General features: G+C 43.1%; 1 protein-coding gene across 3 annotated transcripts; it reads right to left on the bottom strand.

The window, feature by feature from the left end:
• Positions 1-10,432: 10,432 nt before the first annotated feature.
• On the bottom strand, positions 10,433-17,296 carry TENT5C (terminal nucleotidyltransferase 5C). 3 transcript variants are annotated; one of them, XM_061454220.1, is made up of 2 exons: positions 17,148-17,296; positions 10,433-14,455 (listed from the first exon to the last, which is right to left on the bottom strand). In XM_061454220.1, the coding sequence occupies exon 2, from the start codon at positions 14,427-14,429 to the stop codon at positions 13,257-13,259; it is 1,173 nt and encodes a 390-aa protein (XP_061310204.1). In that variant the 5' UTR covers positions 14,430-14,455; positions 17,148-17,296; the 3' UTR covers positions 10,433-13,256. The 3 variants fall into 3 exon arrangements, with proteins under 3 accessions (XP_061310204.1, XP_061310206.1, XP_061310205.1); XM_061454222.1 differs by lacking the exon at positions 17,148-17,296 and adding an exon at positions 17,061-17,075; XM_061454221.1 differs by lacking the exon at positions 17,148-17,296 and adding an exon at positions 15,323-16,480.
• Between the last annotated feature and the right edge of the window lie 1,941 nt (positions 17,297-19,237).

Here is a 19,237-nt window from a genome sequence, read left to right on the forward strand (position 1 = left end):
AGAAAAAGGAAGATCTTTCTAATTCTTATCTTTTAAAGGCAGTATGACACTTCCCCTTCGACCTCACTTCATACTATCTTCCAAAGCTTACGTGAAAGAGTCCTCACATGCCAGGATTACTCCCTCACATGTACAAGGCATTTCTTCCACTAACCTGTAAAACTGGAGTCAGAGATGAGGATCCAGTATCTGGAGGGGGCCTACAAGGATTCTGGGGAAGGACTCTTCAGTAGGGACTGTAGTGATAGGACAAGGGGTAACAGGTTAAAACTTAAACAGGGGAAGTTTAGATTGGATATAAGGAGGAAGTTTTTTACTGTGAGGGTGGTGAGGCACTGGAATGGGTTGCCCAAGGAAGCTGTGAATGCTTCATCCCTGGCAGTGTTCAAGGCCAGGCTGGACAGAGCCTTGGGCGAGATGGTTTAGTGTGAGGTGTCCCTGCCCATGGCAGGGGTGCTGGAACTAGATAATCTTAAGGTCCTTTCTGACCCCTAACTATTCTATGATTCTATGATTTATGTGGTTCTCCCTCTTATTCCTCTTGGAATAGAGGCCATATATTTTCATTCTCCTGGAATTTACCCAGTATTTCAAGATTTAACATTAATACCAGCAGACCAGAATGCTCTCCAGCCAACAACTCTCACAAGTTTTCCCTATTGCTACTGGGCTCAAGAGTAGCATGTCATCTAAGCATGTCACCCTCCCTTCCAAACATCCATCAGAAAAAAATATCCTATCCTTTTGAATCTTTACTAACAGACTTACTTCCAAAAATCAGCACGATACATGTCCTCAGCACAGTAAGTTTAGTTCCAAAAATTGAAGACTGTCACATTATCTTTAAGCAAAATGTATCCGTTTTCAGCATCCCCTCCTGATATTTTTTTGTACTTCAGAAGTATAATTTACATCAAATGCCACCTATTACTGCTTTTTTCCCCATATCTAATATCCTGCACATATTGCTTCAACTTGCTGCTGTCGCTGTTCAGTACAATGGCTTTTAGCTAAAGCTATTGTCCCTCAAACATGGAAAGAGGGCTCTTTGGCTACCTAAAATATTCTTCCTAAAGAACTTTTTCCCCTTTGAAAATGGGGTTTTATTTTTTTTCCACAAAGATTTTTTCCCATCTTATTCAGAATTTCCTCCTGTTGGGATATTAGGCTTTTAGAGATACACGCCGCAACATATCAAACCATTAGCAGGAACACCCTGTTTCACATCCTAATGGTTATCGCTTGGATATTCCATGACCAGCTTCCAGACCCTTGAACTGCTCTTGGCTGAACCAGTCTCATCTGTATAGTCACACCAGCTGCTGCTCAGCACTGACTAGGTTTCTCCTTCTGGCTCCCAAACGTTTTGGAGTCATTTTGGAGTGATTTTCACTTGGAAACAGGAGAGTCCTTGAAGTCCAATGACTTCACTCAACTGTGGACCAAAGATAATTGGGAAAAAAATGGTTAAGAGCATGGGTTAAACATGCTCAAAAGATGTAAACCATTCCCCGATAAAGCTCTGATCTCCGAGTCTGACTTTTCCCCTGAACCCTCTGCTCCTGCCATCGCAGCAGGGTTTCCTGGCACACGCACAGACATGGAAAAACAAAAGCCAAGTCAAGTGGCTCACTCAACTGTAGGGGAGAGTGGGAGATGATGGCGCAAAGATTTCTCTTCCCTGCAGGAGAAATCTCCACCCTGCTCCCTGCAGACCTTTGGCTAGAAGAGTTGCAAACACCCGCCTTGACACACTGTGCAGAAAGAGAATTGAGCAACCTGCAAGAAAGAACCCATGTTGTCATCACAAAAACAGTCACAGAAAGGAAGAAATGCTTCCAGTGGGCTTGGAAGGAAATTCCTGGTATTTTTGTCTGATTTCTAGCAGTTTGGGATAAGACTCTTCTTCAACCCTTTTCAGTTGTCTGTTGTGTAGGTATCTGAGCCAATCCCTCCAGGATATCTTGTTAGTTCCTGGAGAGAAAACAGACATTCCTAGAGCCCAGTGATCTTGCAGTGCAGCACAGCTTGTCAGCAGAGAGGACAGGGTTGAACAGAGGTTTCCAAAATACACTGCCAACAAACAGCATGTCCACAGAAATAGTCACATTCTTGCAGCTTGTTCTGGTACACCAACAGCTTTTCTCTTCCCCAAACCTCATGACCCCCATGCTGCATCAACATCAGCTAATGCCTGATGCACCAACCCCTTGTAGAAGCACTATTGTAAAGGTTAACTGGAGACTGAGTTTGGACCCTAACTAACCCAAAGCTGAATTATCACAAGCCAGAAAGCACCAGACAAGGTTTTGCAGCCAGGCACCAGCACCACAGGCTGCCCCATCCTTCAATAACACCCTGGGCGCAGACACGACCCTGTGTGAAATCCTGCAAGCAACTTATTTTAGGTGGCCGTATGTCAGGAACCCCCTGCCAAAATAAACCTCTAGGCTTGCTTCAATGCATCTTTTTTTAGAAAAGAATGTATATGTGATCTTTCCTGAAAGAAAAATATTGTTGTGAGCCTGTGCAATATCTTACCATGATATTAAAAGATAAACATTATCTTCAGTCTGGAGTACAGGAAGTAAAACATTAGCCTGAATAGTAGCGATACCTACATTTTGCTGTCCTTAACACCTATGACAAGGAATCTTCAGATGACATCTGGGAGACCAGCCACCTCTGGCACCTACCCCAGGAAAAATTAAAATAGCAGCTATATGATAAAAGTAAGATTTTTTAGCTCTTTAAAACATTTTCCATAATAAGGGTCTTCTGAACATTAAAATCAGTTTTCTATATGTTTGTTTACAACATTTATACAGTATTTATGCCTTGTTTTCTCTGTGCTTGAGTCCTCTGCTAACTCTATACTGTGAGAATAAAGATTTGGATGAAGTCTAGATACTCTGCCAGCATTCCGGCATGTCTGGATTCTCAAGAATCCATCACTACGGAAATAAAAAGGAAATTAAACCACTGGAAAAATAAAACAAGTATGTTAGGTTGCTATGGAGCCTGATTAAAGTTGGAGGTAAGATTTAACTTGCTGCTTAATTCACATCATTAAGCAGTGAATATGGCAGGGGACTGAAAGCTCCTGTGCTGCTGCTGCTTGGTGCTCAGGAGCACCCTGGGGTCCTCTCTGAAATAGCCCAAGCACAGAAATCATCTCAAGATGCAGAGCGTTCACTGCCAGCTGTAGGCTTCCAGACAGCTCTGGCACCCCGACCTTAAACGTCTTTCTGCAGGCTTCTCTGATACCATTTTTAAAAGTTGTATCACTTCAATGGGTATAAAATGTCATCATTTAAGTCAGACTGATACAAACAGTTTCGTGAGCCAATGCTATTACATTGCAGCCTATTTGTGATATATTACAGTGTAATATACATTGCAATGAACAGCCTCCTCTGAGATGGTCTCTTACAAATTAGAGATCATTTGTAATCTATCAGGCACACCTGAAACAGCCTCAAGAGCAGCTGTCATAAAGAAACGAGGTTTAGATTGTTTTCCCTGCAGTTTTTCTCTTATTCAAGATCATTATGCATTATAATAGTACTATAGTACTATATACTACTATATATACTACTATAATATTATAATATAGCATAATAGCACAATGCATTATAATAGTATTACTACTACCTTTCAGTGAAGTCTGGGATCTGGAGGTTTCAGCAGTGGACATAAAATCTGACAATGAGCTGGTGTTACAATACTGCAAGTCAATCAAAAGAACCCTGAGATGAACCAGAGACCATTCGCTACTCATCTATTTTTCATTAGCAGTAAGTAAAATCAGTAACCAGGTAGAAAATGCCTCCAGAGCAAAAGCTTCTGTTTTGGAACTAAAAGTCATAACTTCACAAGCTTTTACAGTTAAAGGCAAGACCACTGCCATCAAACAGCACACTGCTAGTTAATGAAGTCTTATTTATGAGAGAAACTTCCTTTCTTGTTTCAACTAAACCAGTGTTTTCAACTGCTATTAAAACAAAATTGAAGCCCTGGTCAACTGAAACTCCTGACCACAGCTGCAATTACACCCTTACAGTAATCTTTTATTTCTAACCAGACAGCAAAAATTATACTAACAAAGGCCAAGGTTCACACAGTAACTGCTGAGGAGATACAATACACAGAACAGAACATGTACCACTGTGATTTTACATTGCAATTGACCATTTACAAATTACATGTGTAGAGCATCCTAAACACTGGCATAACACAGTCCCTCTGCAAGTTCTGCTGGCATGATGTTGCAGTTTTAAGTCACACGTGCCTGTGAGAAGATGGTCACCTCTACTTCAAAACTGCATTCCCTATTTCATCTGTGTGGGGCTTTTTAAACACCCACATCCTTCTATTCAATTTCTGACATGTTCCAGTAGTATCCACATCCCCTTCCCTTCCCACCCTATCATTACAGCAAGGCTTCCAAAATACCTTCTCCTAGCCCTGCCAGGAAGTCCCCGTGTTAACTAACTGTGCTGCTGCTTCTCTTCAGGGCTCATTTTTTGGTATGGGAAATGGCAGTAAGTACGAATCCTATCTCTATCACAGAAGCACTGCAAGGAAGGAGGCTAAGCATCAATTTAAAGCATGCACATACCTAGCTAGAATATTACTTTACATTCAAAGTTTCCTCTGCTCCAAAACAGATGCTGGTTTGGGGGATTTTTTATGAGCAACGTTTCTCTGGAGTAACATCATGAATTTGTTGCCAGAGGCTGAGCCCCGTCCACACGTTACTCCCACCAATCAAACAGGGATGCAGAAACTTACTCCAGTGCAGCTGCAACACACAAGCCCAGCCATTCAGGTTTGCCAGGCCATTAGCACACCCCTCATAGCAATTGTCAAACTCCCACTGGTGTCACATGGAATTTGGGCAAAGGAATTGATGGCAGGATATCTTCCCAAAAATAACTTACTTTTCCCCAGTCTAAACTGGTTAACTAAAGCTGCCCAGGAGAAGAAAATGAAAGGGAGCTCATGAGGTCTAGAGAGCTACATCAGTCCTGGCAATTAGTCAGGGCTGCACAACATTTGAGGAGCCCCACATGAGCAGTAAAACAGGCAAGCAGATGATTGTGATGACTAACAGATGTGGTGGCAAGAGTAGAAACATGGAGCTCCTTGCTTTGGTCATGTTGTGAACTGCTGTCCCAGGGATACTTGTCACCACAGTGGTTTAGACATGAGGGTGCAGAGGAAAGGACTGAGGAAGGGCTGTTAAGCAGTGACAGCATATAAGCTTTCTTTGCTGTCTCTACCCCTATTTACAGAGGGAAAAAAATACTCCCAAAATAACCTGCATTCAGTACCTTTGGGTACTTTGTGCTGACATTGGTTTTAAACCACCTGCAGGTTTCAAAGTGCCCACAACAACCTTGTGCACCCTTCTGTATGCAAGAACAATGCAAACCTGTGAGCACTTCTGTCATCTCCAGGCACCATGCAACACTTAAGTCAGTAAGGCAGTAGATAATTAAGAAGAGGAGCTTCTCTGTCCATTTACATTGCAACTATTTACCCGTAGGATTTGGACAAAATGTTTTTCTAATGCCACCAAGTGCAAAATACTCCATGTGGCAACCGGGAGCACAGATGATGTCGACATCAGATGGGAGAGGCTGCTTTGAGAAGCAGCAGATGAACTTTGAAATCACCACAAATAACTGACTCAGCACAAGCACTTAGCATGCCACAATGCCATGGTAAAAAGCACAGGCACAGTTTGAGGACACAGACATCAAAAGGTTGAGAAGCAATCTTAGCACTACTTTTTATCTGTGGTACGTAGAGCATTGGGCTAGCAACTGGCACTGGGTTGTGAGAAGCACAGGAACCACAAAATTCCAGAGGAAAAGGTTTCCAGCTTCTAAGTCCAATATATACAACATGAAGCTCATTTTCCACAGTTCATCCAGGAGCTGAAGGGATTAGTGGATAACAGGAGAGAGTCTGGAACTTTTCAGCCTTGTTGATAAGGATGCAGCAATCTGCAGGTCAAAGATGAAATTCAAACACCAATATGGAAATGCAAATGAATTTCTCAGTAATGACCATGATCAAATATTCTAACAGGTTCTCCAAGTACATGATGAATTGCCACTATTGAGCACTTTAGGGCAAGACTGAATAACTTTCTGGGAGGCACAAAATATACCTTTCAGAATAAGAGAGAAAGGGGGTGGAAAAGAGAATTGTTGCAGGTGGATGATCAACTCTGAAGTGAGAAGCACATCCACAAAGGGACCAGCCTGTGCCACAAATCCAACACACTCAGAAGACTTGCCTTGCTGGATAGAATCATATCACAACTTGGGTTGGAAGGGACCTTCAAAACTCATCTATTCCACCCCCACTGCAATGAACAGGAATATCCTTAATTAGATCAGGTTGCCCAGAACCACATCCAGCCTGGCCTTGAATGTCTCCAGGGATGGAGTATCCACCATCTCTCTGGGCAACCTGTGCCAGTTTTACCACCCTCATTGTAAAGAACTTTTTCCTCACATTCAGCTTGAATCTCGCCTCTTGTAGTTTAAAACCATCACCCCTCATCCTGTCACAACAGGCTCTGCTAAAAAAAAAAATCTCTCCTCAGCTTTCTTATAGGCCTCTCAAGAACTGAAGGGCTGCTCTAAGGTCAGTCCTTCTCTTCAGCTGAGAGTCAGTGGGTAATACTGGGGAAGGCAGTATAGCTTTCCTTAATGTACATGTGAACTACCAGTTTAGGATCTAGCAGCTGCTTTCCACAGTTCTTGGCAAGACTCTCTTTTTTCCAGCAATATGACTCAACTCTTTCCTACTAGGAAAATTACTCAGGCTTGGCAGGTTAACTACTCCCTTCACCAGGCAGTCTTGCTTATAGGATATGGAGCTCATCTTTCTCTCGTTGAGACAAAGCAGAACAGATTGCAGCACTGCTACTACAGTAAAGCAGAACCACTATGTCTAACACCCACAGCAAGGTGGTGTGTTACACTTTTTGATATACCTCCATTTTAAGTTGCTGGAGAAATACAAATGCTATTTTATTGTTGAAAATAGTAACTTTGATTATTTGGTGTATTAGTGAACTAGCTATACTGATATGTAACAAGCAGTATTCAAAATAAGCAGGCATACAAAGGAAAGTGTTTGTTTCTCTCACAGGAGCATCTACTCCGGAAAGGACACTGAATACTCCAATTTCAAAAGTATTAACTACTCCATCATGGAAGGAAGGAAATAAGTATATCTGCCTGAACAATAGCAACAATTTAGAACAACATTTGTCTAATGCCTCTCCCACCCCATCACAAGACTGAGCTCATATTCCCACAGCATGGAAAAGGCCAGGTTCTAGAACTGCAACAGGACAGAACACTTGTAATTGCATTTTCACCAACACAACAGCAAAAGAGCAAGAACAGCTTTCTTCTTCTTCTCAATTTTTACCATTATGTACATTCCCTAGAGAATTGAAAGAGTACATACCACCACTTGCTTAAGCATAGCTCTTTCTCTGTTTCAGTATCTGACCCTGCAAAGTTAAGTTTGGTATTCTAGAAACTTAAGGATGTTACCCAAAATAACTCTGAAGCTTTTATGATGACATAAACCCAGTAGTTGAGGTGAAGAAGTTTCAGGTGACAAGCAGATGGCTTATGTTGCCCAGCTGTATTATCAGCTCTCCATTTAAGTTCAGAGAGAAGCAGTTACACTTTGAAAAAGGACTAGACAAGCTTCACAATTACTTCCATGGGATCACACTGCCTCTGCTGATCTCCACAGAAGTTTCCACTGCAGGTGTTAAAAGGCCCTGAAGACCAGAATTTCTCCAGCATTACTTAACTGAGAGGCTAGAGCTTGTCTGAGCTCTGGAGAGGAAATAACAGTACAGTTATTTTCAATCCTAGAGCAGAAGGAACAGCAAGTAGACTGCCACACACTCCTAGGAGAAGCATCAGTTCTTCAGACAGTGAAAGCACAGACTTTCAACCTGCAAGCTAGCCTGAAGAACAACTGCTGACTTTATGTCTCAGCTGCCTGGCTCACAAGTTGAGGTCTGAAGGAGCCCCTGACTTGGAGTAGTATATGGAGTGCATCACAGAACAGGCTGGCAGGCTCTAGCTCAGACCAGACACTAACAGGCCTAAAACATTTTGAGGCACAGTCCTAAACACAAACTGAGGTCAGATAATGGTCAGTGCAAAAATGGACTAAAATATGCCACTATAATGCAAGTGAAAGACAGATGTCTCACTGACTAATCTTCAGTAAGCTGAGGCAAATGTGTACATTCATGAAGAAAAAGAGTACCTTGAATAACATCTAAACTCAAGCATCACTATGTTATCCCATCACTATTTCTTCCTTCCCCCCCAGCATATCTACACACACAGGCCAATAAGCTCCCCAAATATTTTGTCAGCATTAAATTAGATGCAAGAATTACTTGAGGCAAGCAATGTTTAGCATAAGTTTATTTGCACAAGAATTTCAGAATCATCAAGGTCCAAACCCCAAATTCCAAGAATCGAAAGTGAACACCACAGTGCAAAACAGTAGACAAAGTTCCTGTGATCAATCTCACATTTGGGCTCATCACAAATCCCAAGTATTTCTAGTACCTTGTTTTGCCAGCTTAAAAACAAACAAAAAAAAAAGCCAAAAAAACCCCCAACCCAAAAAACCCCAACTAATTTCTTCCAAAGAGGTATGAGAAGGATTTTCCCAGAGCTGACTTCTTTTAATAGTTAAAAAACAAAGATAAACATAGAAAAAAAAAGGCCTTCTAAATTTTAACAGAAAGTGCAATTTCAGAGACAAGCCCAATCCAGATCCTTCAGCAAATCACATTCTGAGAAAAAACAGAGTGCTCCAACCATTCTCCCCAAAGCTCCTACAACTACAGCCCAGCATCCCACCTTATAACTAGTTTGATTGAAATTAAAGAACATAAATATAGTTCAAGTTTAACAAATGGTTAAGACTTAGATGGCAAAGACTACAAGTATAACAATCCATCTGGCTCTCCCAATACCCAAATTTGACCAAGCTGCCAGTGACTATGGTCAATTTATTGCTTATTCCTGTGCTCAACAATTACGGCAACCTGACTGAATGAGTTGAGAGGAGTAGTAAAAACAGTCTCATCAGTACACTGACAGCTTAAAATTGAAGCAATTTGTCCAAGTTCTCTTCTGTGAGGCCTTTTCCCAAGCACTCATATAGCAATAAGCAGAGATCACTACCAACATTAGTAGTTATTCTAGTGATCAGAAGCCCATAAAGCCTAGGCACAAGACATACCAAATGCTTAACCCCAGAACTCAATCCCAAGATATGGGTCTTTAAGTTTCAATAAAAAGCTTCAGGTGTTTGGACTAGATTTAAATACTACCTACTGTTCTGTAGACAGGATTATGAATGTTAAAGTGTGAGGATCTTTAAAAAAAAAACAGTTACTTGAAAGCAAGCAGGAGTCTTCAACCTCCATCTTAGTGATTGACTGAACTAGCTAAGGACAAACACAGCAACAATTCAATCTTGAGCTCAGTGAGCATGAAGTATGCTTTCCCTTACAACTTTTCAGAGTTACCATGGATCAGCAGCACAGGGATTTTACCGAAGTGACTAACATCCAGTCTACTACTAGGTCTCCTTGGCAGCATCTTTATCAAATAAAAAGATTAATCTCTTACAATGAAGAAGTCATACCAGTAAACTCTAAGTTAAGCGGGAGCTTGGCAATAAATAGTGACCACAGATGCTTAACCTCAGACTGGCTTAGCCCAGCAGAGCTTATAAACTACAGGAAGAAAATAGCTATTTTAAACTACACTGTCTAGTTTATCAGAAGCCTAGTCCTGAGGAATGATGCACTGATACTAGACTTGCATTCTAGTGTTACTACAGCTTTGTTTTGATATCACTGCCAGAGGGAATGCAATAAGCGTAGCAGTCTACAGACTAAAGAGCAGGTTTGCAGAGGCATCATCAAGTACTAAAGGGAGACTGAATTAAGCAGGCAGCCTAGACTTGGCCTAGGGTCATCACTTTTAACTTACCTAGTGCTCATTCTCATGTTACTCCTTGCTACAGGGACCACCATAGACCTGAACACAAACCCGCTAGCACACACCAAATTAAGCCACTGCCACATGCAACACAAAGTTGCTAGGACAACTTGAAACAGAAAGGGGTAGCCTGGTTGCAACACAATGATGAACAGCTACCGAGTACTCCAGCTTTACATGCCAAACCAGGATTATTTTGAAGGCTATGAGACCATATCCCAGCAATCCCTTATACAGCAGGGCCAATGCAGTGGTGTGTAGCTTCCAGATACAGTTTTAACTATTCAAGCACTTAACATCTAGCATCCAGGCTACAAAGCATTTATGTTTCCAATATGCCAGAAACAGGGAGCACAGCAGTCCTGCAAAGCTTAAACAAAGTCAGCTGTTCAGTAAGCAGCCACTCAACATAAAGCTTCCTTAGAGACCTCAACAACAAGTTACCTTAGCAAAAGTAGAATTTTATGGCAGAAAGCTTAAATTCTCCATAGCTCTATCTCAGTAGGGATTCATTAGAGCCCTTTTTCTAGCACTTCCTCTTCCAGTGGATACACCTGGCCAGACATTCAGCCACCAAGGCATTTGAAGACTAGCAAAACAAGTCTGTTTGAAGCTTGTGAGGACTCCTGAGTCTCTGACCCCTTCTTCCACATGAGCTGATGTACAGGAACAGTTTCTAAAAACCAGCCACAACAAGACAGATACATAATCTAGGCTATTTGATATGCGAATCAAACATTGCCTCTAGGCAATGGTTTACTTCTTCCATGGATATAGCTCAGGCTGGCTTTAAAAACACCTTATTTAAAGGATGATAGCAATTACAGAGTCCTAAGAAAAAAAAGTTCCTTCTTTCTAGCAACACTTTATACTAGGCCAAGTATTGCCTTGCATGCCAAAGTTACTCATGCCTAGGTTTGCATTCCAGCAGTAAGCCTGCACTAAGTTTAACGCATGTGACAACACTGGCATCATGCTAGCTTTAAAAAAGCCTTCCAAATAGTCTAAGCCTTGGGTGAGAGGTGTGTTGTCTGTAAGCTACACCAAGTCCAATCCACAGTTAATAAAAAAGGCTGGGTTCACATTTGAGTTTAGCTCCTTTAGCTGACTACTCAGGAAGCCTCTAACAGGAAAAAAAAAACCAACAACAAAACCAAACCAAAACAAAAACCCCACCCCAAACAAACCCAACACTACACAGAGGACACCAAATTATTTGTCAATTTGCCATTGAAGTTGCTTACAAGACTGTTGGAAAAAAAAAAGATTAAGCTAAAGCATACTCTGCTACATCCCTCCCCAACTTCCTAAACTAAATTAAGAAGTCTGAACAGAAGAGCAACCTCACTGCTCTAAGGAGGCAATCTTTATGAAGTAGTTCTGAAAAGTGAAAGAACTTGCAATGTAACTAGAAGTTTTTGGTCCTATAAGGAACAGGCAGGGTTTTTTACTGCCATTTAAGTGCTGCACTGCTACTGTTTTCCACCCTGAACAACCACCGTACCTTGGTGTTTCACCTGCTGTCTGGTTTACCTTCTCATCTTAAATCATCTGTTTGATCAGCCACTTTGGTCTCACAAGCTTGCAGAAACAGCTAGAAGTCATAAAAAAGGTTTAGCAAACAGGTATTCTTGAACATTGCACCAATACGTATTAAATAGCTCTTATATTTGCCTTTTTAGTCTATTTCTCTGGTAAGCAAAGAAAACTCAAGATCATTTGCTACATGTATTTTACTATTGCAATTCAGTGAAAATCATCCAGTTAATATACCAGTTTAATACCACTATATACATTAACTGGGGTATTTTTAACCTTCTTTATAAAGCACAGGAGTTTCAAAGCAGCAAGTTCAGCACACACCCTTTAGGAAGGTCAGCCCCCTACCCCTCCAAGGGAGTACATACTCTTCTAGAGGATATTCTGAAAACTGGAATAGGCTTTCAACACATACAGCTTCTGTGAAGAACTCTTTTGAGGATTTATATACCTCTTCAAGTGAAGGTTAAGACCAATAAAGAAGAAGAATTTTACGTTAACCACTCAAAATACCATCACATACCGTAACCAGTTGACAGTGATAAACCACAAAGCTCAACCCCTAAATGCCGGCAGAAAGACAAGCCTTCAGGACCTGCCTGAAGTTGTACAATAAGAACTTTATTTTAGAGGCACTTTAGGAATTTGTGCTGTGGCAGGAGTACACATCATCCTGCAACTTAGTGGCTTGGGTTTTTTGGTGGTGGCTTTTCTTTTTTTGCTTGCTGTGGACCTGTGAAGAAGAAAGTTGGGGCAAACTTAAATGCAAGAGCTGTGCTACTTTCCAGCTGTGACAAACATGGTTTTGAAGGATGCATTCAGAAAGGCTTTATCTTGAGCCTGGATTCAACCAATCAAGCTGTGGTTCCAATTCTATCTAAGGCTTCAACTCCTCATTTCAAGGATTTCCCACATTACCAAGTTTTAGGTTGTATTTTGGTGCATGTTTAGAAATGCCACCTTCCAAATTTATGCACTCAAGAAAAACTCAGCCAGTTTATGCTTTGAAGACAGACTTACTAATCCATCTTCGACTTCCAATAAACTAATCTTGAACTTGACACAGGACCATGTATGCCTAGGTACTATGAGAAACAACATTTAGGTCCTTTACAAAACAAACAGTTACCCGTTCTACACAGCCAGGAAGTAGAAGCAGCCCAAGCACGACACGAGACACTCTTGCACAATTAGTTCAATAGAAAGTTGGCCAGAACTTTAACTGAGGAAGTATAGAATAATGAGGTTAGGCAACAGAAAACAGTTTTGCTGCTACTCCAGAAGTGGCTTCTTCGCTGCTCAAGACATCTTACGATTAACTAGCCCAGTTTACTGAATACTCCACTTAGATCATATGTTAACAGCCACTTCCAGAACTAGTACAGAGTTTTGTAACTACTCCTCTTAATACTTGGCTGTCGATTCTCTTCTCCTAATGAAGAGGTAATAAGGCTTCTCAGAAATTGCAGATATATAGTGATAGCAGGTCACCTGGTTGCATATTTCTATCACACACCAGGAAATGGACAGTCCAATGCAGTCATGTTTCCATTAGAAAAACCTCTAACAATTACTTGTCTATATACACTCAGCATCTTGGCCTTCAGTAGCCTCCATTCAAGAACACTCAAGCAATCAATTGCAAGGCAGCCAAGTGGGATACGACTGGCTGTATGGCACAGGAGCACTTGCAAGGTAGTAGTTGCTGAAGTTTACGTCACTAACATAAGGTGCTGGCTGGTAGTAACAGGTAACATTAGTGGCATTAGGGATGATGTTTTGTTCTGCCAGCACTTTGAGTGCTAGCAGAGAAATCAAGTTGAGAGTCTGCCTTCGTTCATGTCCCATGAGACAGACTGTGCTCTCATTCACCACCCTGCGCAGAATCATGAGGTAGTCATATTTGCTCCTCTCTTCTTTGGAGAAGTGGTTCTGGAGGTAGGTCTCTAGTTTACGCTGCTGATCCAGAATGTCTGGGAAGTCTATGAAGAATCGGGAGCACATGTAGCGTTCTAATGTTTTGATCTCATCCTTATCCATGGGCCTGAAGTCTCGCACTAAAAGGTTACTATACTTAAGAAGCCCACCACCACGGATCTCTTCAGGATTTTTGGTAGCTATCAGCTTGTTCTGGAGGTGATCAAAAGCTGCTTCAAAGTCTCCATACATACTCTCCCCAATTACAGTTGGATGGAAGTGCTCTGACATGGGGGTTTCAGAGTAGTCGTAGTAAAAGAGCAGGGAGTCTAATATGATTTGGAAGGAGTCCACACTGAATTCAAACTGTCGTCGTATACAGTCTACAAACTTCAGTTCCACATTCCTACCATGTTTGTTAGAAAGTGATATCAAGCTCCAACGGTCAGATTCTGTGTACACTTTGACTAGCTTCTGGATGTAGGCTTCCTTCAGTGTTACTGAACTGATTTTCAGCTTGCTTACTCCTTCTGGCAAGAAATTCAAGAGGGATCGCAACACCACATCTCGAACTAACTGAAACTCTGCCTCACTTGGAAGAGAAACTTGAAAAATGAGATCCAGGTCCTTGCATCCCAGCCCATTATCCTTGACTAGGACATGACCAGCTGCAGAGCCATTCAGACGGACATCATGTACCACAATGCCTGCTTCACTCAGCCTACTCCGAACTGTCTGAACAATGTCCTTCAGAGTGATCTTCAGTGTTGGGAAGTTACCTCGGCCATGGATCGGAACCACCTCTGTAAGAACCTCATGAAGACGGCTGACCTGCTCCCAGTTCAGTACACTGCATGACATGCAGTCTGTCTTACTTCCTTTGCCTGCCATCTTAAGATTTTTCTTCTCCAAAGAAACTGTAGGGAGGTGAAATATATACAAAAAAGACAAGTTAAGACCTTTTTTAGACTTTTCTGTATGATTCCTAGATATATTCTATGCTCTGCTTTTCTGTCTACACACAGACACAAATAAACAGAAATAATTCTATGTACATGTAATTATCAGGAAGCCTTTCAGCTGAAATGATGCACAGATTCTCTACTGATGCAGACAAAACACTGATGTGTCACTGTCCTTTTTTTGGTGAGGTAGCCTTCAGTACATAAGCAAAGCAGTTTGTATCAAAGGGAAATTATCAATGAAGATGACATTAAGCTTTAGCTAAGTTTAAGATCATCTGCAGCACCAGCTGAAGACACAGGAGCTGTAAGCACAAAACACTTCTGAAAGCTAAGCTTTGAACTTGTTTCATTACACATAAAGCTCAAACTGCTCTCTCCAACTGGAAGACCCTCAGCTATTAGTCTCAGGGCTTAGACATCTAGCCCACTGAAAGCACTTTAATTATGCCAGAGAGATTTCCTCCTTATCATAGAAATTTTTGCTTTCTCAACCATCCAGCATCTACCACTCTTGGGATAAAGACCAAGTACACCTTACTCCTGCAAAAAGCTACAGCAGTTCAGCATCCTGGACAGAATTCCAGCTGCAAAGTCAGGTAACAACTATTCAATCTGCACTGCAGTCTTTGTATACAACTCTTCACCCTTCTTAAACTACCTTTGGGAAAATATTTATATTTGCCCCAACCTTTTGCTCATTTGTGGAGAAAAAAAACAAGCTTCTAAGAGCTGCCACATGTGTATTATGTCAGTGTTATACTAAGGACTTGAGAACCTCACTGGCCAGAGCTGGTCACAGCCTCACCTGAACTTCTGCACTTTTTAAGGAGTCTTGTCACAGTTGACAAGATGTTGTGGTTAAGAAGCTTGTGTTTTGAAGTATGTAGATACGCATGTTCTACAGTTAACCCAACTCCTACTGGTATTAATACACTTAACATTACAGGTTTCTGCTGTGGCCAGGTGCTTCCTGACAGCTACAAACTGAGGCCTCACCTCCTTCTGCCCCAAGTACTTGTGAAGACTGCAGCTGCCAAGGTCAGTCTAGTCGAACTTAAGCCAATTAACTCTTGCCTACCAAGAGCTGTTAAAAGCCCAACTGTATAGCTTCCTAACATGTAACAGCACAGTGCATGAAACGCTTCTCAAGCAAGATTCAGAGAGCAGCTGTTATTTCATTCCTGTCCTCTTCCAGCTTTTAATTTTGGAGCAGCTCATTTGACCTGTCACTTCCTCCAAAGAGAGTCAAATCCAAGATCAAGTATACAGTAAGGTAAAAATGTTCCTGGGGAAGTAACTTCGGTCCTTGCACATGAGCTGCGGCATTACAAACTCTGCTGCTGTGGGTCACATCAGAACCAGCAGGCACAAAACCAAACCTGTGATTCACAAGATGAAATCAGGACAAATCAAGGGGTTCTTCAAACTCAATCCTTAATGCTCCCACACAGCATAAACCTGACATCCAGCCTGCCAGAAGCTGCCCTCAGGCGCTTCAAGTACATTAAAGTGTATTTTCATGGTAAACCCACTGTATTTCCATTAAATCCTTCAAATCACTAAAGAACACAAGTGTCCTCCGTGACTTTCAACTTAAGCTACAAGTGTTTTCAGCTACCACCTCTGAAAACATTCCTTCTTAACCTTCCCATTCATAGCCTCCTTGGCAGCTGCAACACATGCAGCCTACACAGCAACCAGAAAGGACACTATACTTCCCACCACACCATGCACACTTGGCTCTGCTGGGTGATCCTCACCCAGGACAATACTGCACATAGCTGACCTTATAGGAGGAAGATGTAGTATTTCATTTCCAGTTCAGTGGAGAATTTAATTCTCAGGCTATCAACCTGAGAATCAAGCCTCCCAGCCCTAAATCACTCACATTTGCCTGCTTTACAAGGCTTATATTAGCGACAACAGGTCTTTAGTGACTTTAATGTATTTGGATGCCTCTTGTTTCACCGCTGATATTTTCCATCACTAGATCATCTGATAAAGGAAGATCACAGAATCAGAGTGGTTTGGGTTGGAAGGGACCTCAAAGCTCCTCCAGTTCCAACCCCCTGCCACAGGCAGGGACACCTTCCACTAGATCAGGCTGCTCCAAGCCCCATCCTACCTTCCCACTACCAGGGAAATGCTCACAAGATGCTCATTCACCAGGGAGCAGCTAACTCTTAAGCAAAGACAGGCACTGCCTATTTAATACCAAGTGTATACCCATTCTATAGGGCGCAGACCTCAAATCAGAGATAAAAGAAATGAGAACAAGACACTTTCACCTCTGGCACAGTGAAGCACTTCACCACCCTCCAGCGGCAGTTTCTCCCCTATAAGAGGTATAACTTGACCCAACACCTAACAAACCCGCAGACAGCATGGCTCTGTGACACCACGGTGCCTAAAGACCCCAGCAGCATCGGAGGCCGGAAAGGCTCAACTCCCGAGAGAAGAGCCGAGCGGGCTCTGCCACGCCGTAACGGGCAACGCACGACCCGCACGCGGAAAAGCGCCGCTTTAAACAACAGCAACCTCTTTTAGCATCACCGACCACTTGTACCGAGGAGAACCCGCTAATCAGCGGAGCCAGGACCCGAGGAGCCGCCACGCCACGTCCCGTCCCGTCCCCGCTCCTCACCGGTCAGCACAGCCGCGCCGCGCACCCCGAGTGACCGCGCCAGCCTCCCGCACGCACCCCTCACGCTCCGCTGCCGCCCTTTATCTCCGCCCCGCACCGCGCCCCGCCCTTCTCCGCCGTGAGGTAACCGGCGGGCGGAGCGGTTGCAGCGCCAGTAACGGTCGCGGTGTTGTTTCCTTCAAGCATCGGGGTTCCCCTCCCTCAAGGTATCGGGGTCTCAGGCTTCCCACCACCGTTCGGGTGCTCGGCCCGGGAACCCGGTGGAGTTCGGTCTGGGGTGGCTGTTTTCACCTCCTCCTCCTCCTAACCCCCCCCATATCGGACTGCACGCGGAAAGGGAAAGCAATGTAGCTGGGAGTGTCGGTGGATGTCAAGTTGACTGAGCCGGCAGTGTGCCCTTGCTGCTACGGGGGACAACAGTACCCTGAGGTACATCGGGAGGAGTGCGGCAGCAGCAGGTCGAGGGAGGTGATGCTCCCCCTCTACTCGGCGCTGGAGAGGCCACATCTGGAGTGCTGTGTCCAGTGCTGGACTCCTCAGGACAAGAAAGACAAGGAGCTACTGGAGAGGGTCCAGTAGAGAGCCACAGGGATGATGAGGGATCTGGAGCATTTCACCTATGAGGAGACACTATGGGAGCTGGGTCTAGTTAGTTAGGGAAGAGCAGACTGAGAGGGCATCTCATCAGTGCAGATCAGTATCTCAGAGGTGGGTGCCAGCAGGATGGTGCCAGACTCTTCAGTTGTGCCAGCAACAGGATGAGGAGCAATGACCTCAACATGAGGAAGAACTTCTTTACACTGAGGGTGGCAGAGCCCTGGCACAGGCTGCCGAGGGGGTTGTGGAGTCTCCCTCTCTGGAGACATTCAAACCTCACCATGGATGTGTTCCTGTGTAACCTTCTATAGGTGGCCCTGCCTTGGCAGGAGGTTGGACCTGGTGATCTCCAGAGGTCCCTTCCAACCCCAAACATCCTGTGACTTTGTAAGGCAGGGAAGTGGACTACAATGAAAAGCAGGCTGAAATAACAACAGGTTTCCCCAATGGTACCTTGTCTTGTGCAGAACAGCCATCAGCATAGACCCAAAATTTCCAGGCTCTGCTGAAGGGTTTGACCATGGTGCTCCATCAGAAACAGCCAGAGTAGGAGTTCATACAGAAAGTACAAGGATGCGCTTACCAAGGATGCAGCAATAGCGTTGAAACACAACGTGCTGCTGAACACACAGGTGATGGGCTGTGGGAGGCACTGGGGACATGGAGGAAGATGGAACTGTTAAGATGGGAAGCAATGCGTAACTTGGAGATACCAAATAATAAACATCAGTTTAATAAAAAGCTACAATTTCTTCTATAAACCCTCCAGTGTTTCAGCAAAAGGGGGCAGAAAGGACCTGGGGTATTTGCTTTCTGTAGGATAATTGGGACTAGGTATAAGGGGGCTGTAAGAAAGGCAAAGCTTATCCTAGGACAGCACAGTTGACGTAGTTCTAGTATAGCTAAAAAAGTATTTACAAAGCATTGAGGAGAAAGGGCATTACAAAGCACTGAAGGAAAAAAATCCCAATGCATCTGCTACACTGGTCATACACAGTGAAAAAAAATGAATGAAAACCTGCACACACAGAGGGAAGAGCTGACCTTATAAGAGGAAACTGAAAAGCTCCTCTTTGCCAAGCAAACACTAACAGACTTGCCTTGTTTCATTAACAAAGCTAAAACTGAGCAGGAATATGGGTGGGTTAGTTTGTTTGTTTATTTTTCTCTAGTAGTGCACCATTGGGATAAATAACAGGAAATAAAAAGAGCCATTTAAAATTAAAGGATAACATTGACACAAGGATAGGGTTCAAGGCAAGCTCATGGGACTGTCTTTTTGTCCCATGAGGTAATTATGAATTCAGAACATTGCAGGAGGGAGGGAGGGGGGAATAAAACTAACTCGTTTCAAGATGGAACTAGAAAATGTGATGTGATTGTCTGTGGTGGTGTGGAGTCGGACATGAGGCTCCAGATCTCTCTTGACATGTTTTTCCTGTGTTTCTAAAACAAAAAACAGAAATAGGGAATTCAAAGAGAAGTAGGAGCAG

This window comes from Pezoporus flaviventris, unplaced genomic scaffold, assembly GCF_033815535.1.
Source record: "Pezoporus flaviventris isolate CSIRO_AGI_PZ_B2104156 unplaced genomic scaffold, CSIRO_AGI_Pfla_v1 ptg000015l, whole genome shotgun sequence".
NCBI lineage: Eukaryota > Metazoa > Chordata > Aves > Psittaciformes > Psittacidae > Pezoporus > Pezoporus flaviventris.

Coding starts and splice junctions, on each gene's coding strand:
- TENT5C (XM_061454220.1), bottom strand. CDS start 14,429: ATGGCAGGCAAAGGAAGTAAGACAGACTGCATGTCATGCAGTGTACTG.